General features: G+C 27.9%; 1 protein-coding gene across 2 annotated transcripts in view; it reads right to left on the bottom strand.

Moving 5' to 3' along the window:
- Positions 1–23,397, bottom strand: part of LOC135922419 (uncharacterized) — a 47,598-nt gene extending 24,201 nt beyond the window's left edge. For both annotated transcript variants that reach the window (XR_010570886.1, XM_065456801.1), the window contains exons 1-2: positions 23,236–23,397; positions 8,369–9,013 (exon numbers count right to left, since the gene is read on the bottom strand). Coding sequence is in view for 1 of the 2 variants with exons in the window: in XM_065456801.1 (XP_065312873.1) it covers positions 8,369–9,013; positions 23,236–23,382 (792 nt within the window). In the remaining variant the exon portion in view is untranslated. The remainder of the gene's footprint in view (positions 1–8,368; positions 9,014–23,235) is intronic.
- Between the last annotated feature and the right edge of the window lie 260 nt (positions 23,398–23,657).

The following is a 23,657-nucleotide window of genomic DNA, read 5'->3' as shown; positions in this document are numbered from 1 at the left end:
ATGTTTTACATTTCCTTTCAATTGTAATTCTTTTACTGGCCGATTTACCTGAAGTATCTTTTATTATTATAGTTATCCTTACAAATCTCCTTCTGAAGTTTTAGTCCCAACCTGTATTAGTTCTCATTTCATGTAAGACAATTATTACTCCCTGAACATGTTGGAAATCAAAGGATCTATATATATCTCTACGTATAATATTAATGGTTTAAACAATAAAATATACATACTTACCAAACTTCTTTCAAATGAAGATATCGACATAATAGCTTTACAAGAAACGCATTTAAGAAATGATATGAAGGCAGTTTTCAGAGATTTTTCTCTGCTGAATTCAGGTACAATTATAAATAAATGGTCTGGTACGGCCTTCTTAGTGAAAAATAGTATTTACAAATTTGTCAGGAAATTTGTACCTATTTCGGAAAGGATGGTGGCTCTTTACTTAAATACGGCTTTCAAGCCAACAATTCTTCTGAATATATACGGCACCCCCTACCTTAAAGGAGAGGAAGCCTTTCTTCGACGAACTGGAGAATGTTATTGATACGCTCCCAAAAAGATATAATTTGATAGTTATGGGGGATTTTAATACTAAAATTGGTAAAGATGAATATTATCTAAAAAACAACCTTATCGGCAATGCTACGGTGGTCAGCCGAAATGGACCGGATAGTCTCACTTATTTGAACTATGTAAAAATAAAAATCTGAAAATTGGGAATACTTTTTTTCAACATAAAACTCAACACACTTTCACCTTTTATAGGAACAATTATTGTTCACAGATTGATCTTAATTTATCAAATATTCATAGTTGGTTTTTTGATGTAAAAGCAATGACTACTATTAATATCTCTGACCATAAAATGGTTAAAGGACACTTAATGATTATAAGTGACATGTGGAGGAACAAAAATACAAGTTGCTCTGCTATGGTTAGATTGCCTAGACCGCTTAATTTTAAAGATGATTTTAACAAATTAAAACTCCCCTTGGTGAAGGATGTGGTCACCACTAAGTTGTCATTAGACATCAATAATTTTATGATCTCAAATCGAGATTTAAATTTAGAAAAATGTTGGAGTGACTTTAAGTTCTTGATACTTTCTACGTGTAAAAAATACTAAAGTCAGTGGCCCTCCTCTTAAAGAATGGATGTCCTTTATCACGCAATCTAAAATTTTAGAACTAAGGACTAGGAGTTATCAAGACAAGGAGTTATGGAAAACTATCCAGAGACTCCTAAGAAGTGATAGGCGCAAATTTATCGTTGATATAGCTAAGGAAATCGATGCTGATATGAGGTGCAATAGACTCTATGATGCCTATAAAAAATTAAAAAAATTTCAAAAACCCTCCAATTTCAAACCTTTGCCCAAACTGAAAGTTAATAACAATATTATTCGTGACCCAGACGATCAAATAAATTTATGGCTTGACCATTACTCTTTAATGTTTAACTCCGAACTCCCTATACCGCCTCTATATGATAACCTTCTCTCCTTAAGGTCAAATTTTACCACGTCGGAGATAAAAAGGAAGTTACATATAAATGACAGGTTCCAATCTTTAGGAGTAATGCCAGATGTCCAGATTTTATTAAAAATGATTAATAGAAAGGTAGAGATATAATCAGGCGAAACTTTTAAGTGTTCCGCTCTGATTCCATCTGGTCCGACGGCTTTATTATTTCTTAGTTTCTCCAAACCCACTCGTCTTTGATGACTATAGAGCTATTGCACTTACCTCTATAGCATCTAAAGTTTTTATGGTGTTAATAAAAAATAGAATTCTTTCTTCCACTAGACATTTACAATCCAACAATATCTGTGCGTACAGATCGGGGCGGAATATCTTGCAACCAATTCTTGCATTAAAAGTTACTTTACAAAAAAGTTATAGGTACAAACTACCACTTCTGTTTATCTTTGTAGATTTCCGAAAAGCTTTCGACAGTATTAAACACGAAGTATTATGGGAAATTCTGGCTGATAGTGGGATTGACCTAAATATTATAAAAATCCTTAGAAATCATTACTGTTCTCTTCTTTCTTCTTTTAAAATCGATAACGTTCAATCTACTTCCTTCAGAATACGTAAAGGCGTTAAACAAGGATGTGTCTTGTCACCAATCCTATTTAATATAATCATGAATAAAATCATCGCCGACAGCTTTTAATTTACTCAATCTATCCTCTAGGGATGATCTTTCCCTGAAGCATCGCATAATCTCTTATGCTGACGATATAGTTATCACTACCAAATCATTAGAAGAATCTTGCGACATTTTGAATATACTAAAGACATATAGTGAGAAAACTGGATTAACTATTAATCTAGATAAAACCGTTGTTATGCCTTCCCCGTGGGCAGATGTCGACCCAAATCGTTCCTTTGATTTGTTAGGATTAAAATTAGTACATGAATTCAAATATCTGGGGGTAAATCTAGATAATAAGGGCCACATAAAAAAATGAGGTTGAAATGAGGTTAAAGCATGCCAAATTCGTTTTTTATAAATATTTTAAACTATGGAACGCCAGAGAAATATCTGTAAAGAGTAGACTTCAAATGTTTAATTCTATAATTATACCCATTTTATTATATGGTGGTGACACTTGGGACATAAATAGAACACAAACTAAGAAGCTTCAGGTCTTTATAAATAGATATCTAAGGCTTATAAATGGGTATATTTATCCCAGAATTATTACCAACAACTGTTTATGGTGACTCTCGAGACATGCTCCTGTTTCAGTTACACTAAATAAAAGGCGAATTCAACTTTTTGCACACATAATTAGGAACCAAGAAGACAACTTAGCATATGATGCTCTTAGTTGGCTTCCATCCTATAAGAATAAAAGATACTGCAGCTACAGATCCTATTGGTTAAATAAAACTATTTCAGATATATTGCATCTAAATATCAGCTTAACACAATTTGTCCACATTAACAATAACAAAAACTCTATTAACAAACTTCTCAAATTAAAAACTAACTTCCTTCTGGAACATTAATTATTAATTCGTATCATCTTTGGACATTCCTATGATATTCCTTTTTTAGCGTATCATCTTTGGACATTCCTGACATTCCTTTTTTTAGAAATCGACGTCCTCAATATTTAGCTTATTTATTACATTACGTTCAGATGGTTTTAATTCTATACTTTTTATGTAAGTCTTAATTTTATTCTTTTTTGTTAATGTACATAATTTATTTTATTCTTTTTGACCAAACCTTTTTACTCTATAGCTAGTCCATACTCCTCTCTCCATTAATGTCTAATATAAATATGTACATTTTTAATCACTTTTTGGTTTTAGTCCTTTTCCTATTTTGTTTTTAATACAAGATACAATTTAATTTTCAATACAAAATTAAAGATAAGTAGTAAATTTAAATAGTGACACACTGCTAATTGATCTTCAAGATACTTGTAAAGTATTATTAATTAAAAGTATTTTTTTTTACAAATAATTTAAAAGTAGTTTTACAGTTCTATTTTCTTTTCAGTTTTATTTTTTTTATTTTTAATTTTAGTTCAGAATACTGTATAAGGTAATATTAAAAATATGTTAAGTATTAAATGTGTACATTTCCTATTTTACTTTTGGTTTTAGTCTTGTTCTATTTTATTTTTAATACAAGATAAAATTTAATTTAATACTAAATTAAAGATAAAATGTAGTAAATTTAATAGTGACGCACTGCTAATTTATTTTGTAGATATTTGTAAAGTATTATTAATTAAAAGTATTTTACAAATAATTTAAAAGTAATTTTATAGCTTTATTCTTTTGTTTTTTCAGTTTTATTTTCCAGTTTAATTTTAGTTCAGGATACTGTATAATATCAATTATAAGTCATAATAAAATTTAATCTATGTATATTCTATTTCCCAGTTACTCCTAAGACTTAAATTGTAAATTGTAACATTGCCAATATGACCCTTCCATAATCAAAAATTACTTAATCGGGCATGGGCTTTTATCTGTCCGGGCGTTTAAGTGAGTGGCTTTGCCACTTACGCGCACAGGTAACTGCGGCCTGCCCAAAAATCGTGGATGGTCCTCTTAATTATTTTCCCATTTTTTATCCCAGTTTGATGGGTTTTTTCATAAGAGAACCAAGCGTTGCTCTGTTGTATATATAACTTTTGCTATATGTACGACGTTTAGGGCTAGTGCGCTTAATATCACGTATCACGTATCACGTAAAAAACATCAAATAAATAAATTTATTTTCATTTCAAAATATAATAATATAAATAAAAAATATTAAATCATATCATGTTTATTTGTTGATAATAATAAAATATTACATTAAATATAAATAAAATAAATTATTTTACTAAAATAAATAAATAATAATTAATGCTAAGCATCGATGCAGAATTTTGACTAATTTAATTTTAGCCGATTTATATAGGCTTAGTTAGACGATTTTTAGGCTTAGCCGATTTTTAGGCTTTGGCGTAGTTTTTAGCCGATTACGCAACACTAAGTCTAGGTTAATATTGGAAGGAGATGTGCAAAGTTAGGCCCGGCCCGAACGGGCATAGGGCCGGGCTCGAGCCTAATTCTATTTTAAGTAATCGGGTTCGGGTCGGGCCTAATATTTTTAAAAAAATTTCGGGCCTGGTCGGGTCTGATTTTGGAAATTTTATTAAATATATCTAAATTTATCAATTTTATATTGAATTTTTTATGTAAAATAAAAATTTTTGATTTAATTTATTGAAACTAAACGCTATATAACATATGTCTTTTATTTTAAGTAATTATAAAAATTAATTTCTATATTTAAATAAATTCGGGCCTGGCCGTGCCGGAAAAACTTTTTTTAAAAAAATTTCGGGCCGGGCTTGAAAAATTAGGCCCGATGCAGATCACTATGGAAGATTTGTTTGTCCTTGTTCTCAAAATCATAATATAAATCTCGAGAAATTCCTGATCATATTATCTCTTGGTTTTCTAAGTTGTAATATAATTCATAACTTCAGCCAAATCCAATTTTTGAAAAATATTGCATAAAATTGTAGTATAATAAATAACACTGTGTGACAAGAAAATAAAAACAAGTTTTGGTGCAGAATTTGACGCTGAATTCGAATCCGTTTTCCAAATTTTCTCTATACGTCAAGTTATAAAAATATTACCGTATAAAGACAACTTTTCGAAATCTCAAAAATGGTAAAATTTATGTCTTTATACGGATATATTTTAAAAAGTATCGAATAAAAATCCCTGAAAATTGGTGAAAGTGTTAAACTTATATTTTTTTAAAAATTTACTAATTTTTATAATTTTTAATGGATTGGTTTTTGAGAAAAATGGTAAAGAATTTCGTTTGGGGGGTCTTATGTTTTCAATTTAAATTACTATCAAAATTATTAACTTTAGAAGATAAATTTTATATAATTTTGCTTCAAATATGCTCAAGATTATATATTAATTCTAATTATGTTTCAAAAGTACTCTATGCCATGAAAATTCAACCAAAATCTATAAATTAAAAAAGTCGGTACAGATATTTTCGAACTTTTTAATTTGTACACTATTATTGAATTTTCTTTGCATAAAGCATTTTTCAAGCAAAATTAAGGTAATATTTATCTTTTTTAGTTGTATTTAGTAATATTTTATGCATTTATGATCAATTTATACCAAAATCAGATATCTGTACCCACTTTTTTAATTTGTACTCTTTTTGAATTGAGCATTTTTGAAGCAAAATTCATTTAAAATGCAATAATTGGTAATTTTTTCATATTTTTTATTAATATTTATCTTTTTTAGATGTATTTAAGAATATTTGCTTTTTTAATCAATTTATATCAAAATATATGATTTTCCAATGGAGTACCTTGAACCCGTAGTATGGGCAATAAATAATAATGCCAAATAACAAATAGGAAGAAAGGAGAAGAATTATCTTTTTTCGCGCTTAATTTTTCATATTCGCGTTTAATTTTCATAAAGCGAAGAGAACGAAAGCCACAATAAATAAATATATTAAATGTAGGCTATATTAAAAAAGATTTTATAAATAAGGGTAAATTTAAAAAATATAGGTTGTTTAAAAATTGAGTAAGGATTTTATAAAAAAATGTATAATAATAAGGAAGGTTTGCTGCAAAAATTAAGATATTTTTTTAGTTGTAGGGATCATTAGAACCGAAGTTATAAACCTTCAAAAAGTGCTAAAAATGACCTTTTTGGCGACTTTAACCTCAAATAAATAAAAAAACCTGACGTGCTAGAAAAAAACTGACAGCGGATTTAGAATACGCATAAAAATTTGTCTTAAAACATGTTTATTTTATTTTCTCCCAAAAAATCAAGTCGAAATTTGTCACACAGTGTAATTTATCATTCCAATGGCAAAAAATTGGCAGCCATATTAAATCTAATTATGTATCAGTTTTAGGAGAAATATCTGTTTCATATGATTCTGATATTTCCCCAAGAAAATATAAAATAGGCTCTTCTAGACTTAAAAAAATGCTTTAACACCTTTATATCGAAGGCTCCATCTTATCGTGCAGGTTTTTTGCAGTTTCTTTTTTTCCTGTAACACAAGAAGTCTCAGAAATAATTATATCCAGCAAATTATATCTCCGAACCTTTCATACACTATAAATTTTCTAATCAAAGTTATTAGTAGAGATAAAAAAAATTTTTTGGTTGATAAAATTTTATATCCATCAGTGTTTAAGGTTTAAAAAATGTAAGAAAATAAACTTTAAATTTTATATATTTATATTAATTTTAACTTTTTGCTGATATTTAGAATAGAATATAAATTTGAAATATACTTTACAATTCACAATTCATGAAACCCTTTAAATTTTTCAAAAATTCTTTACGGGAGGAAGGGGAGGGGTCTCTCCCCAAACTAGTTATGCACCTGAGCCCTTTTATATATATATTTTTTAAATTTGCGATGGAAGGGGGGGGGGGGTCTTAAGTTTTTGATGTTCATGTTCACTGTTATTTAAAATGTAATTTTATTAATATTTAAATTTTGGTCGCATTCATTATTTTAAATAAATCTAGATCTGTTTATAGAAACTAGATCTTTAAAAAATAAATTCATAATCAAAATCTAAAATGAATCGCAAGGCTTTCCGATCCCTAAGTAAAATGGGTTGGCAAAAATATTTCGACTGAGCTGCAGCCTATAAAAAATAACCATTTATTAATTATAGTCATAAAATACAAACAATCTTCAGCCCGTTAGTCACCTTTATTCTAATTTTAAGCATTTAAAAATTATTCTTCTTTCAAACTTTTTCATTTCTTTTAAGTTTAATGGATTTAAGTCATTAGAAATGCTTACTGATTTAAAAACTATCAGTCGTAGTCATGATTACAGCTAATTAAAGGTATGCATAACTAAGTTAGCTCGGACAGATTTTTCAAAATCCAGGTCCGGTCCAGTTTTTTTATAATAAATGGGTCTAACCCAAAATATATGTAGATGTTGATTTGTTAAACTAAAAACAATATACTCTATGGATTATCTATCACTTCTATCAAATATCTCATCAATAAGTCTAATACATTACATATGTCCTATTTCTGTCAATGATAATTTGACCATGTTTTGAAAATAAAATTGAAGATTATGAACAGAAATATTAGCAAAAAAACTCAATATTATGTAAATGCATTGTCCTTATTTAAGTATACTTATAATTTTTATCACGCCAGTCCGTTATATTCTTTTCACGACCTCACTCCAAATTAATTTTTTCTAGCTTTACCTGGCCCTGGCTTTTCGACCATATAAAGAAAATACAAATATTTCATTTGAAGGACAGACATAAATATGTAAACAATAATAAAAATATTCTATTCAAAGGATAGATATGCCCGGCCCAAATAAAAAAAATTCAGAAAAGGCCGGGCGGGTACCGGGCAATGCAGATCTCTATAGCTAACAAGCTCGTCATTTTAGTTAAACTAATTGGTGGCTTAAATAGTTGTTTTTCCATCTATATTCCCGATGTAATAAAACTAAGATGAAAATTGATATGACAGGTCATTTAAGAATTCATTAGCTTCTCATGTTCTCAACTTCTATCGAAGAAATTAGTTTCGAATGATAATTTATAAAGATCCAAACTGGGCTAACCTAGCCGGCCTAAAAAATAAATTTTTCGTAGACCATTAATCCGATAACCCATTGGTTTAATATTGTTTCTTTCCGGAAAGAAATGTCAGGGTTCAGATTCCATTTTTAAAATCAAAATATGGGTTATTTAGACTCGCCCACGATAAATGGATAAAAAAAATTAACCAAATCAAAACTATTTTTTAAATATCTTTTATAATTTATTAAATAAATAACCCACCTGGATCGAAGCCCGGGCGGAACCTAGGGAGAGTTCCAGGGGATCGGACAAAGCTACCAATGGAGGAGGGCTTAAAAGTGAATCACCCAAAGGATGAGAGGGAGAGAGATTATGAGAAGTCTGCGGGGAAGCACTGGTAACGGGGATGAAGCGGTAACATATGGCGAAACTCGAGTCGGGCGAGCATTGGTGACGAGAGACGCGGTAAGCCGGGAGCACGCGTGTCAGAGTTATAAGCGATTTAAGTGTTGATCCCATCCGGTCGTAAAGGACGCGGACGCCTCCCATAGATTGAGAAGTGTGAATAGGCGTGGTTGGGGTGTTAGGGGTAGGGACTTGAGCGAACATAGGTCCCAAATCTAGGGTAAGATTCCAAAGTTCTAAGACCATGGCCTCACAGTCAACGGTCTTGAGGCTGATCTCTAAACACACCTCTCGGGGATAATGGGCCGTGGAAGACGAATGAACATCGGTGGGGTCTGTGAGGGTTGTACTTATACTGTCAAATGTTGACGCATGACACGTGGACATAGAAACTCTTTCGTTTTCTTTGTGCTTTTCCCAGCAATGAGGTGAACTATCTATCAATAAGTTACGTTTGATTTGTTCGTTCACATCGGGCAGGTTAAGGATAGAAATATTGAACTATAAGGGAAGAGAATAAATAATAAGAAAGAATAATTAGTTTGAATAAAAAAAACTCAGATTATTCATTCTAAATAAGATAGGGCACGGCATGGATCAAAAATAATAATTAAATATTCGAAAATAAAATTTTTACAATATTTTTAATTAAAATTAATATATTTCTAACGAATAGAAAATGTATCATTTTTTTTAAAAAAATCGCAAAAATTGTTTTTTTTCTCTCGAGCTCCAACCCCAAGTGTTAAACAACTTACTACTGTATAATAATTGTATTGGGATATGAAATCCATAGAACTGAGGACGCGATTTTAAAATTCCATAAATATTTGATTTTATCGCAAATGTATTCTAGGTATGCACAAAGTCGCCACACCGCAGATTTTCGACAATTATGTCACGACCTTTTAAACTACTTGGAAAAAAAGTCCTTGGCAAAATTGTAGGAAATTATAAGATTTTTTTCAAATTTAAAATTCGTTATCGGTAAATGATTTAAAATTGAGAGATTTATAATCCTGATTCCCTATCCATATACCAATCCATGATGTATATATACTAGATTGGTGATTCATTCATTAAAAGTGTACATGGATAGGAGTGCATGTAGGTGAATTGTCTTATTTATCATTATAAATAAGCACAATAATGGCCATTTAATCGACAGCAGACCATAAAAAAGACGCTATGGGCCCTTTTTTAATAACAGAATGGCTAATCTAGTAGTATATAATACATCATTGATCCCTAAATGACACTATTATAATCAATAATTTTATTTTCGTAACTCACTTAAACTTACTCCGATTCCGAAGCAATATCTAAAAATATTTTTTTTTTCTTTCAAATGTCAACATTAGAGATATGTTGCTACAAAGGTTGCTCGAACCCGATAAAGTTCTATCAAGAACCGCTCAAAGACTCCTCCCTAAATCATTAAATCTGTGGTAGCTACGGGCATTGGTATAATGCTGATTATTCAAATCCTTTTATCAAAAGGACTAAAGAATAACCAACACCAAATATAATAAATTAATTTTTTCAGATTGTAATTCAAAATAATTTATTATAATTTTATTTTCTTAATCGTTAAAAAATATTTTCTATTAAATATTAGTAAAACTTAAAATGTATAATTAGTTAATTAGTTGAGAAATCTCGAGGGTCAGGTAATATTTGTTTCGTATATATTTGTCGCTATATAAAAAATTCCTTAAATCGAGGTTTTTAATAACATTACTAATAATTAGAGAACTGCACGGGCTGTCCGTAGCCCGACCCGACCCGGCCCGGCCCGGCCCGGCCCGGCCCGAAAATATATATAATAATATTAATATCTTAAATAGTTAGTATAATTTATAATATTAATTATAAAATCATATTATTTAATATTTATCACATTTTAGGATTAAAATGTCAATCATATTAACATGTCATGTCATTATTAATTATTATTTTATAAACCTAACAACCGGATACCAAACTATTTTATTACTAAATTGTGTTTCTCGTAAATTACAAGATAAGACATATTTTATGTAAGTTTTATTTATTATTTAACTAGCCTATACATTGTCTTTTTTAACATTTGTTTTAACCCTACACTACAAAGGTAGAAAAAACTCCCTTAACTACAAAGGTGGGGTCTATTTTACCCCAAATTTTGATTAGATATATCTCAAAACATATTAAAAATTGAGATCTAAAATTTTGAGTATATATTTAAAAAATATTGGAGATAATAAATACAAAATCTTAGATTAATATTTACTTCCAAAAAAAAGTTAGACAAATTTTCTTAAAATTACTGAAATAAAATTTTCTTTTTCAGTACTTCCTTTAATTATTTTATTATCACTAAATAAAATTCAAAAAATTCAAATTTTATTAAATTAATGTTGAATAATGATGATTACATAAATTTTATAAAAAAATATCATATATCAAAAAAAATATTAATCATCAAATATGTAAAATTATTAAAAAATAATAATGTAAATATATATCTTAATATTATTATTGAATATTTTTTTCTTAAGAAACTACAGAGGCGGTAGATACGTTTTTGGACTTCTCTCTATGGGAGGCTGACAATGCGTATTCTGATGCTAGCGCCGAAGTTGACGAGCTAAAAAAATATCTAGATCCGAAATTATGTGTTGATGACGATAATATTTTAAAATGGTGGAAAACAAACCATTATGAGTTTCCAAATTTAAGTATTTTAGCTCTTAAATTCCTGGCTATCCCTGCTTCGTCGGCTAGCAGTGAAAGGGCGTTTTCAGCTGCTGGTAGGGCCTTTGAGGAGAGAAGGACTCGTTTAAAGCCAGATAAACTGGACGCCTCTTTATTTATATATCATAATTATTCACTTTGTGATAATTTTGATAATGATATTGATGAGGTCAATATATAATATAATATGTTCATTATATTTTTTATATATTTATTAACTTTTACATCATATCTATATTCGCATAAATGATGCTTATTATATAATCGTTATAATTTTTAAATTCGCTTGTATATTAATCGTTTTATAATATTTTTTACAAATTTTAAAAATGCAACTTAATATATATCTTGAATAGATTATGGCCGTCAAATAAACTTTTATTTAAGGTGGCTGAACTGAATAAATACACATAAATTTTTTTTTGGTTATTATAATATTAAAACTTAAATTGCAAAATTTTATTCGGGTCGGGCTCGGGTCGGGTTGGATTAAAAAATGTGTGCTCGGGCTCGGGTCGGGCTCGGACAAAAAAAAATTTTAAATTCGGGCTCGGGTCGGGCTCGGGTTGCGAAAAAATTACTTTGCAGTTCTCTACTAATAATTATCTCATTAAAATATTATAAAAGATTAGGTAGATTGTGTCCAAAATTTGCTTCAAAATTTTTAAAAATTTTACGTTAATAAAAGCTTATTACGTGTTATTTTTATAAATTTTTACAAGTTTTTGAATTAAATTTTTTTTAAAGTTGGGCACAAGGTTAAAAAAAGAAGACTTGGGGTAATTGGCCCCCTGTAACCCAAGCGATTCCAAAGGGCCAGGTGAATTCATAGGAAGTAACACGATAATCATTTTGGGTTTTCACGGGAGGGGGGATTAGTGATGTACCTCTGGGGGGTCTGAGCGTAATTATAGACTTTTGAGCAGTTATACCAAAAATATAATGAAATAGACTTATATTTATTGGTAAGCGAAAAATAATTCCCCATTCCCCAAGAAAAAAAATTCCCCGGAAAATATCCCCTGGAAAAAAATTTCCCAAAAAATATCTCCCAAAGGATAATTCCCCGGGAAAAAAATCCTAGAAAAATAATTACCGGAAAAAATCTTCCATAGAAAATTATTCCCCGATAATAAATTACCCATTTTTTTGATTTTAAGTTAAATATAGTGGAAGATAAATCCCAGGAATAAAAAAACAGGAAAAAAATTCTCTGAATAATTTTTAGTAAAATTATCAAAAATAACCCCGCCGCTAAAATAACGAAAATATTTCAAAAATTATATTCAGTATTTTCTGAAAGTTGAGTTATTCTCGACGTTTGATGATTTTTTTTGAGCATTATTTCTGTTTTAATTCTAAGCGATATAGGGTAATAAAATATGAGAATTGATAAATCGGTTGGTAGCTTTGATACTTTATAATTTAGTAAATAGCATAAAAAGTATAAATTTGTGATATTTTGAAAAGAAAACATGATAGATTTTTATATAAATAGATGAAACTTATGGAAGAGGTTATACAATTTAAAATTGAAAAAAAAGTGAAAACATTGTTTCATATATCATTTTAATAAAATAAAAATATTATTATTTCTTTTCTGTAAATTTTTTTTAAAAATTCATAAGCAAAATAATAATTATAAGATTTGAAATATATCAAATCAAGTGCTGATAATTACCTCTTAAATAGATGTTCTTAAAATGGTCAGCATTTTCCATTACTTATGACAGTATTTAATTTAAATTGGGCAGTAAAAAGTATAATTTAGCAAGTTTTATATTGATTTTGTATTCAGCCAGTTAAATTCTTATAATAGGCATTAAATACTTCAGTAAAATAATTGAGACCAGGTTGAATTGCAAATTTCCTATTTCGCCACAGAATATATATATTTAATTATATCATTTAATAGCCCATCATTCGCATTAAAAACAAAAAAGGGCGCTATTTAAGAGTTAATAAATTGCCAACTAATGACAAATTATATTTTATAGAAAAAGACTTCATATATTGCATAACAAAATTATACCAATTGAAAAAGTAGCCTACTATTTTTGAAGGCAATTGTGAAAGGACTCTTAGCCCTGATTTAAATTTTTAATATATTTCTAAAAACTTCATGAAAATGATTAATAATTTGTGTAAAAATAAAAATTTGATTTTAATAAATATCTAAAAGTTGATGAAAATGTGTAAAGGTGAACTAGATTTATTTTCATTTTATTATTTAACACCTCAAATCTTCGAGAGAATTTGAATTTAAAAAACATTTTGATTTAATTAAAGTAGTGCAAATCCGGGTCAAAAATGATATGAATTTATAAATCCGGGCCAAAATAAAAAATCTAGCTGGCCATTATCATTACTTAGCTTGTAATAATATTTTGCTTAATATCACAGAGACTAGGTATCCAATTTGTTTATTTTATAAATATTGTTTTGTTTAATTTTCACCAAACCTGGGTTCGGGATAAGGCCATACATTATACATTATATTAGTTAGGGTTAATTAATAATAATTTAAAAATTTGGTTAGGTTTAATATTAATCACTAGTTATTTTTCATAATTTCGTTACAAGAATTTTTTTAATTTTGTTTTGTTGATTTTCTCAAAAATTTTAAATGTTTTTCCGGGGATTTTTTTCCTATTTTGTTAATTTTCTAAAAATAATTAAATATTTAATAGGATCAAAAAAAAGGGGAATTATTTTCCAAGTGAATTTTTTTTACGGAGAATTATTTTTCGGGGAATTTTTTTTTCGAGTTTTTTTTCCGAGGAATTATTTTCCTAAATTCATTTATTTATTTAAAAAATTTACATAATAAACTATATATAATTGCATGAAAGCTTTTTCCCTATCGATTTAAAAAAGACCAAAGCCTCATGTACTAAATTGAAGCGTTGATGTGACGGCAGGAATGAAGTGAACATTGTTTAGAAATTAATATTTATTCCTTTTGCTGTTTTCAGCTTGAGAAATGGATTTTCATGAGTATTTGATTTCGTATTCAGGTATAATCACAAACAAATGGGACCTTTCTCCACAAGTAACAGTCAACTAATCTGGACTCGCCGTCCAAAGAATTTAATACTATAATGGGATATTGGCTCTTTTAAGGGCTTTAGCGATAATATTGTTTATGGCACTGTGCCTAGGATGGCGACCTTTAGAAAATTCCCAGTAAAGCGAGTGATGACCATTTATTTTCGACTTGTGTATTACAAAAGGAGCAGGCGAAGGAAAAAACTATATTGCAGCCGGTACGAAGCCCAATGGTTAATGTCCAATTTTTTTATAAGGATTTTAAATTAAGAATATTTTTTTAATTTTATTTTCTAGAAATAAAAATTATAAGCTTTATTATGTTAGATTTTTTATATATAATTGCGTAAATCAATCATTATTTTAATTCGACACTCGTAACAAAGGTAATTTTTCAAGCTGTGACCTTTTATATCTCCAAAAGTATAATAGGGTCATTCCATGTCAAATTAATCACTTTTAGGCCGACCCCTTTCGATAAAAAAAATTGTAGGCTGATTATAAATGTTCCTATTAGATCATAAACAAAATTTTAGCGCATTAGCAACTATATTAGCGGAGATAATCGGGGTTAACGGTCCAAAAAACGTCTTTTTTGGCTTATGATCAAATATTGAATTTAATATCAATAGATAATTATAGCGAAAACATCAAAATTAATTTTTTTTAAATAGGGGCAACTTATGGTCAGTTGAAAATTTGAAGTTAATATTTCGAAATGAATATGATCTCCAATTTTTAATTTTTTTTAGAAATATTATCCGTTTGCTATTTTTTAATAATTTCTTCAACAATTAGCATGGCTGGATGTTTATTTTAAAAAATATTGCGATTTTTATACTTTAAAAAATAGATAACGCTATATTTTATAGTTTTAATATGGTAAAATTCATTTTTTTTTATTGATCAAAAATATTTTAATGTATATATATTATACTATACTAAATCGATTACAATGTGCATTATATATATTTATATGTAATTCAGATCATGAAATTTTAAAAATCTTCACAAATTTTGCCTAATTAAGATAATTTATAAACTAATTAAATCTTACTTCATCTAAAGGAATACAAAGCCTGGCTAGCTTGTGAGATTTCCTCAGGAGATAATATATATGTTCGACCGGTGGGAGTTGAAGGATTGACTAGCGAGAAAATATTAGATTTGGGCAACACTAAAATATCATCTATCAGAGGAAATTTGAATGAGGCTGAAGGTAAAAATAGGATTTTTACTTCTTCATTTGTATCATTTGTATCAAATCCTACCACCATTTGTCATCATCCATTAATATTTTAAAATATAATTTTCTCATTTATTTATATTATATTTTTGTTTTTAGTCTTATTTTGATCAATGGGAATAACCCCGTGAATTTTTTGGGTCCCATGTATGGGCAGTGCAGAATTAAATCTTTTACGAAGGGCTAATTTCGATATATTCTAGATTGGATATATATTCAAATTGAATTCTATTAATATTTTCTTTAGCATAATTATATAATTCTAAGGTTAGGATTTGATTTTCATTTGGTCTTTGAAGACTAGCTCTGGCAACTAATCTTTTGACATTTCCTCCGATACCGTCACATGCATATTTGCCGTGAGCAGTGACGAAGAAATGCCGGCAGGAATATTAAAATCGTATGTATCAAGGCATATGTTCACAAAATTTTTGCGTTGTATTGAGACGCGGCTCCATCTGAAAAATTTTTTTTTTCTGGTTTAGAATTAAATTTGTCTGTTAAGAAATTAATAAAAAATTTTTGATAAAGGTGAAATCCACTAGTATTAAAATTTATATTTTTTAAATCTTCTCCAGATTCATAATATGCTAGATGGGTGTATAGTGGCCTGCACGTTGTTCCAATGAAATCCCTGAACTTCATCTTGTAAAATAAAGGAATAATTTTCAGAGTAATAGAATTGTTAAAAATTCCCCATCTTTTAAATTTTCTTTAGAATTCTTCAAAAATAAAGTTTGTTGTTTAGCTATAAACAAGTGACGCAGTAAAATTTGAACTTTTTCTAATAGATAATCGATGAAATCATCTAAAGGACTTTTAATAGTTTCAAGATTTGCTCTATCCACCGTGATCCATTGTTTAAACGTGACATATTCTATATGATTTCTCTAAAACAATTGGTATAATTGGCCCTTAAGAGATTCTATACCAGGGCATTGATCACAATTTGTTAAATAACATTTGGCTGAGAGGGCTTACAAATAATTTGCGCCAAAAGATAGTTATAAGAGTTTATACAGTAATCTCCTGCTGTGATTTCAGCTATTACATTTGTCATTAATTTCACATTCTGATGAATGGCGCAGATACAAACAGCGTGTGTGCCACTAGCTCCAACTAAAATACAGTTTTTTGGCCTAAGTTCGACAAATTGAGAGAATCTAATTGATATATTTGGATATTCTTCCTTAAACATCTTGAATATTTCTTTAAGATTATTTATATTAGTCTTTTTTGGACTGGTTCTTTCTCGCTTTTAACAGATATACAATCTTTTATTCAAGGCATGAGTCGGCTTATTTCATCAGAACTATAAAATCCTTGACGAGTTTAAATGTTTTTTCGTTTAGTTTCCTGCCTTATGTTTTAGGAATGAAAGAATTCCACTTTCTTTTACCACCATTTTAAATTTTCTTGCCATGTATGATGTTACGTAGAATTCCTCTTGAATTTTATTTACACTCCATCTTTGAGGCAAAATTGTAAGAATTTGATATTGTTGATTTTTTGATAATTTATCAAAGTTATCTTTTAATATAATAAGAATTTCCTCTTTCATTGGACTATCATTCTCGGAATCAGATATAAAACCTTACTCTTTATTGCTTTTTCAATCTTTTGAATTTTATTTTTAGGATATTTTTTCTCTATTAAACGTTTTCTTTTAATTGGTGATTTTCAATATTGTGTAATGTTTCATTAATCGATTCAAAGGCATCCTGATTATAGGTTATTGGGGATATAAATTCTTTGGGAATGTGTGGACAAATTTTACTTAACTGGTAGCGGCACGAATTAGATATCTTTTGTTGAAGATATAAATCACTATTTATATTAAGCATCCAAGGTAGTACAGAACGTAAATTCTTTTTAAAATTGTTATGTTTTAGTTTATTCAGTGGATTGCAACACTTTGGCTTATCTTTTAAAGGTTTCATTTAGAAAATTTTATTTATTTTTAAAGACAAGTAAGAATATAAAAAATTAGTATTTTTTAAATTAGAAAAATGTTAAAGATGAATCAATTATTTTTACAATTTGTGAAAAAATATTAAAGAAATCAATTTGTATTTTTAGCAATTGCGATTTATTGTTTGTGTTTTCATGATTTATTTCGCTTATTAATTTTATTAATAATCAGTTTATTTTTTATATAATAAAAGATAAAAACATCTGGCGTATTTGATTATTTGTTTTAGTGTTAAACATTTGCTCAAAATTCAAAGACTTTGATCATATAAATTTTTAGCAAAAAATTTCTGTTCTTCGAAAAAAAACTACAATTTTGTTTATCTCTGATTTTTTTAATAATTTAAGATAATGACAATTCCATAAAAAAAGATTTTCGATTTTTCCCTTAATAATTTTTCTGCACTCCTTTAATCCTGCTTTTTTATTCGTGTGCTAGTCGGATTTTTTAATTATTTTTAATTTACATTTAAATATTAAAAAAATTATTAAAAATTTTATCCTGCGAATATCTCAGGGGAATGAGGTTTATAAGTTATATAACCTAATTTTATGATATATTATACTTGAGAATATTTTTAAACAATAAAACAAATAAATTTTATCATTTTAAATATTGTATATAGCGCCATCTATTTTTTTTAAAGTATAAAATCAATAATTTTTAAAATAAATATCCAGCCACGCTAATTGTTGAAGATATTAATAAAAAAAATAGTAAACAAATAATATTTCTTAAAATTTTTTTATTGGAGATCATATTCATTTCGAAATATTAATTTCAAATTTTCAACTAACCATAAGATGACCCATATTTTTAAAAAAAAATTAATTTTGATGTTTTCGCCATAATTATCAATTATTGACTTAGCTATTGATTAGATTCAATATTTGATCATATTTAGTTTTAAGGGATGTACCGATATTTTTACCGGATCGGGCCGATATTTCACCCATTTTAAAATATCGGCTATCGGCCATATTATAAAATTTTCTGATCCGATATAAAATGGCGACTTTAACAAAAATAAAATATTATAGCATTTTAAAAAAAAGTTATATCTAAAAACCATTTATTTTTATAAATAAAATCGAAATCCATTTTTATGTTTAATTTTTTTTAATAGTAATAATTAGTTAATAAACATTCTGCCATATTGTTATTTTTTTGCATTCTGTTTATAAAAGTGTGCAATAATCTCTTTAGAATCTGTATTTAGTGAAGCTAGTGATATAGTCCCGATCACCGCAGACTGACCTCTGATAAATTGGAAATTTTGGTATTTCTAAAAAGAAATCTTCGACATATTAATTTTAAATATTAATTTAAATATTTATTTCAAATTTAATAATATATTTATTACTTATTAATGTTATTACTTATTATATAAATAAGTGATTTTTCAATAAAAATATTTTATATACTTTTAGAATTACAATTGAATTGAATATAAACTATAACTGATCATTATAATATATTTAAATGACATGTTATGGTCTAGTTAAATTATAGATGTTATACTAATAAAAAGTATATAAAAAATTAAAACCATTGGTATCTTTACAGAATACAAAATTAGATATGATATCGGATCGGTAATTGGCCAATATCAATTTAATATTGGAAATAGAGGTGGGCGCGGGCCGTGAAATTACGCGTGACCCATCGTGTCACGGTGGGTCACGGCGTGAGTGTAAATAAATTTTAAATTCCAAGGCGTGACGGGCCTTCCCAAAATTTTTCCCGGGCGTGATCGGGCGTGAACATAAATTTCCCGTGAATCACGGAAATTTTAATTTTTAAAATTGTTTTTTTATAAATATAAATTTGTAATTTTATAATTATAAATTTGCAATTTTATAATTATATTATGTATTTTCTTATTTAATTTAGTTCTTTTTTAAAAAAGAATAATTTATGAAAAGTAAAAATCTTCCGCATTTTATTAACAACATCCGATATCATTTCGTTAGTTCTATTTTCTTTTTATGTATAGGTGTTTTTTATCGCGAGACTTTATGCTAAATTTTGCTTAAACTTTTTACAGAAAAGTCAGTTATATTTTATTTGTAAAGATCTTTAATCTTTAAATGCAACAGAAAGTGAAGATTTACAAGCTAGGCAAGAAATAAATGTTGGTGTTACATATGGATAACAAAAATTAAAAGTTGTGAACCGGAAAACTCTCCCATGAAATAAAATTTAAGATAAAAAGCATGATCAATAATAATTACTTGTCGATAATCACAGATATTTGGATGGATGACTATAAAAACCTAAGTTTTTTAACCATTATAGGACATATTATCATTAAGAATTTTAATTAAAAACATTTGTTTTGGCCACAAAGGCAATGGATGAAAAAAAGGTCAAAATTATAAGTGTAATCAATTCAATTTTAGGAGAATATACAGAAGTAGAAAATTACTTAAATAAATGTATAGTTGTGAGTGATTACGGAGCAAATCTTATAAGTGCATTCAGTGATGACGAAACGCTAGCATGTATATGCCATATACTAAATAATATTATGCATTATATTTTTGACAATTGTTTAACTGAAATAGCCTTAAATATAAATGGTGTAAAAAAATAGTACAATATTTCGAACAATCTACAGCTAATAGCAAACTAAGCCACACCCTTAAACAAGATGTAATAACGTGAATAACGAGATGGAACTGTGTATATATCATGATACAGAGTTTCTTAAAATCATATTTTGAAATACAGGTGTACTTGTTTAGCAAGCAAGAATTAAATATATTAGCCACAATTGATATCAGTATCATACGCGAGTTAGATAAATTTTTATCAATATTTATAAGAATGCTCGGATAATCTGAGAGCAGATTCCCGTCCCACAATAAATGAAATTTGTCTATGGAAACAAAAATTAATAAAATTTTGTTAACTTCTTGAACGTGATGCAATAATAATTAAAAACTTAAAATACAGAACAAGATTTCTTTTAGAAGATTATTATGCAGCCACTACATAAGGTAGGCTTAATTCAAGATCCGAATTTCAAAAGACATAAGTTTTTAATAAAAGAAGAAAACGATATATATAAAACAATCTTAAAAATGCTAAATGATATAAAATTAGATGATATGCATAAGTCAATGCCAACTATGATTTATAACTTTCCTAACTTATCCTAAACTCATAAAAAACCGTATATTCTAAATGATCAATACCAACTATCACTTTCCTAATTCATCCTACACTCAAAAAAGACCGTATATTCTAAATAAAAAATTTAGAGAATTTCTAATGATTCTGATCAACATCAACGATGGAAGCTGTGAGGATGAACTTAAAATATTCATATAAGATAAATAATACAACAACATTTTGAAGTTTTGGAAGCAGAAATATTCATTTCCTTTTTTGAGAAAATTAGCGAGTAATTTTGTCAGCCCCGACAAGTTCGGCTTCTAGTGAAAGGTTATTTTCTGTAGCCAATCTCTTATTAGAGGAAAGGCGTAACAATTGAAATAAAAAAAATGGACATTCTACTTTTTCTAAATAAATTATGATTTATAGATTGTATTTATTTTTTGTTATTAATATGGATTATGAAATTAGAGAAATAAATAGAATGAATTCAAAAAAGTGTAAAATTATAGCAATAGTTTTGAAAAATTTAAAACACCGTGAATTTTCGGGCGTGACGGGCGTGAATCAAAATATTGCTTGTCGTGAGCGGGTGGGTCGGGTCGAAATTTTTTTAGTTATAAGCATGAATGGGCGTGATATTTTTTTTATTGCCACCGTAAGCGGGAGGGCGTGAATGAAAAATTAGGCCCGCACCCACCTCTAATTGGAAATATTTGATCGGATCGGCCTCTAAAAAGTATCGGTACACCCCTAGTTTTAAATTAAAAACTAAGTATATAACATCAGTAAAAAGCAAAAAGATACTTTTTTGGACCTTTAACCAATTATCTCAGCTAATATGGTTGCTAATGTGCTAAAATTTTGTTTATGATCTAATGTGAACATATATAACCAGTCTACAACTTTTTATCGAAATTGAAAGGGGTCGGCCAAAAGTCCTAATTTTCTTGTTCATTTGACATGGAATGACCCAAAAGCTAGGAGATTAATTTTCATCAAAATTAAGAGGCAGGTTGAAATCCATATTTTTTGAGATAGTATGACATATATTTATCAGTAATTTCTGAAGCCATTTAATTTAGCTATGAAGAAGGCCTCATATGTATAAACACTCCCTCAATTTCAACTACATATACTAGCATTTTTGAACAAGTTCAGCGTTATAATAGTTTTTCTTAATGCTGTTTTAGCCTCTTTAGCTAAACTGGATAGATATTATAATTTCACTAAGGGTCATTCCATGTCATATAGATCACGATTCGGCCGACCCCTTTTAAAATTGTTAAAAATTTCTGGAAGTATTTAAATGGGTAATAAAATAAGAAAGCTGTTTATTTTAGCTCGCTATCACACCTGATTCTCGAGATAGTGGAGCTCATAGGTACAAAAAAGAGCCAATTTGGAATCTTTAAAATTTTAAAAATATGTTATTAGATTTGAATATAGAAACTGAAAACCAAGAGGAAATATCAAGTTTATTTGACAAAGTTAGCAGATAAACATTATATAATTAGCACAAATTATAGTTTCACTTTAAATGACTTACAATATGAATGCTAATTATTCTATGAATAATTTTGTCAAATGGCTCAATTTTTAAAAATGGCTAATCCAATATTTTAGACAAAAAAAATTACACAAACTTGTTAAAAGATATCCAAACCATTCAACTATCTATGAGCAAAATATCCAGGCTTGTGTAGCCATTTTTAAAATCCAGCCATTTAACAACATTATCTATGAAGATGCCATGCACAAGATATGAATTTTCTAAATTTTGGAGAGAAAGTAGGATTGAACTTCCAAATCTTTCCATGTAAAGAGACAGTTATATATTTCTATTGTTTTTATATTTTGCTATATTTTGTTTTAAATAAGTTTCAAAATAAATGCGTTTTTTTTGTTGGTATTGGTTTTTGGTACAATACTTTTTATCTTTCACATCTTGGTAGTTAGGGGAAGGGGGGGGGGGGGGGTGAATCTTCATTTTAAAAAAGAGGAATTATATTAGTAAATTTTTGAGGAATGGTTGCCTTGTCTTTTTCAAAAATGGGATACTTCATGCTTTTCTTCAATTTAATTATACAATTAAGTGTTATTTAATTACCAATTTTCTTTTAATTTAAATTAGTACCAATATAAACCAAGAAAATCTAATATCAATAAAAGAAATAGAATAGAATGTTTATATCAATACCAGAAGCTTGTAATTATTTTTTTCATAAGTAAAATAATTCCATATAAATATATCAAAATTTTAAAAAAAGTGTGGGAAATATTGGCAAAATGTTCAGAATAAGTTATAAATGGTATATTTCTGAAAATCTTTTTAGAATTAAGTGGAAAGAACCCTATCTCATCTCTTATAAATTTTTGAAATGATTATAATATTATAATTAACGAATTGGTAGATTCTTAAGATGTTAATAATTGGTACTAATCCAATTAGAATGTGATTAGATTATTTTATCTATTAAAAAAACAATAATAAGAATAAATATAATTATATCCTTAAGTATTATTTGAAAGTATAGCTTTCAAAAAAATATCATTTATAAAAATATATTTTCCTAAAAAAATTGTTTCTATTTTCATTACCCATTCTTGACCACCTGAAAAGGGTTTAGAATAAGTATTTATTCTTTCACCCAGCCTTGATTGTACTATAATTTGAATTGTTTTATAAGCCAAATATTTATAAATCCTCTCAAGATCCTTTTTATCAATCTGCTGCTTTTCTGACATTTCAACAAAAGATGAATGAGTAAAATAATAGACCTCTCTTTAAGAAATTATTAATATATGCTAAACCATGGCCAGTAAAAAGGCCTTTATGCTGATTTTGCTTATACTATAATATTATATTTATATAAATATTTTATCATTTGACTTTAAAATGATCTATATATCTCTACTTTACAGGTATAAATAATATGTTAAATTAAAAAAAGTTAAATATAATAATATAAAGTAAAGTTATTAATAAAATAAGATTACGGTATTATATAATACCTAAGTCT

This window comes from Gordionus sp. m RMFG-2023, chromosome 1 (genome assembly GCF_954871325.1).
Source record: "Gordionus sp. m RMFG-2023 chromosome 1, tfGorSpeb1-WG-v2, whole genome shotgun sequence".
Lineage (NCBI taxonomy): Eukaryota > Metazoa > Nematomorpha > Gordioida > Chordodea > Parachordodidae > Gordionus > Gordionus sp. m RMFG-2023.
This window is presented reverse-complemented; position numbering and strand designations above follow the sequence as displayed.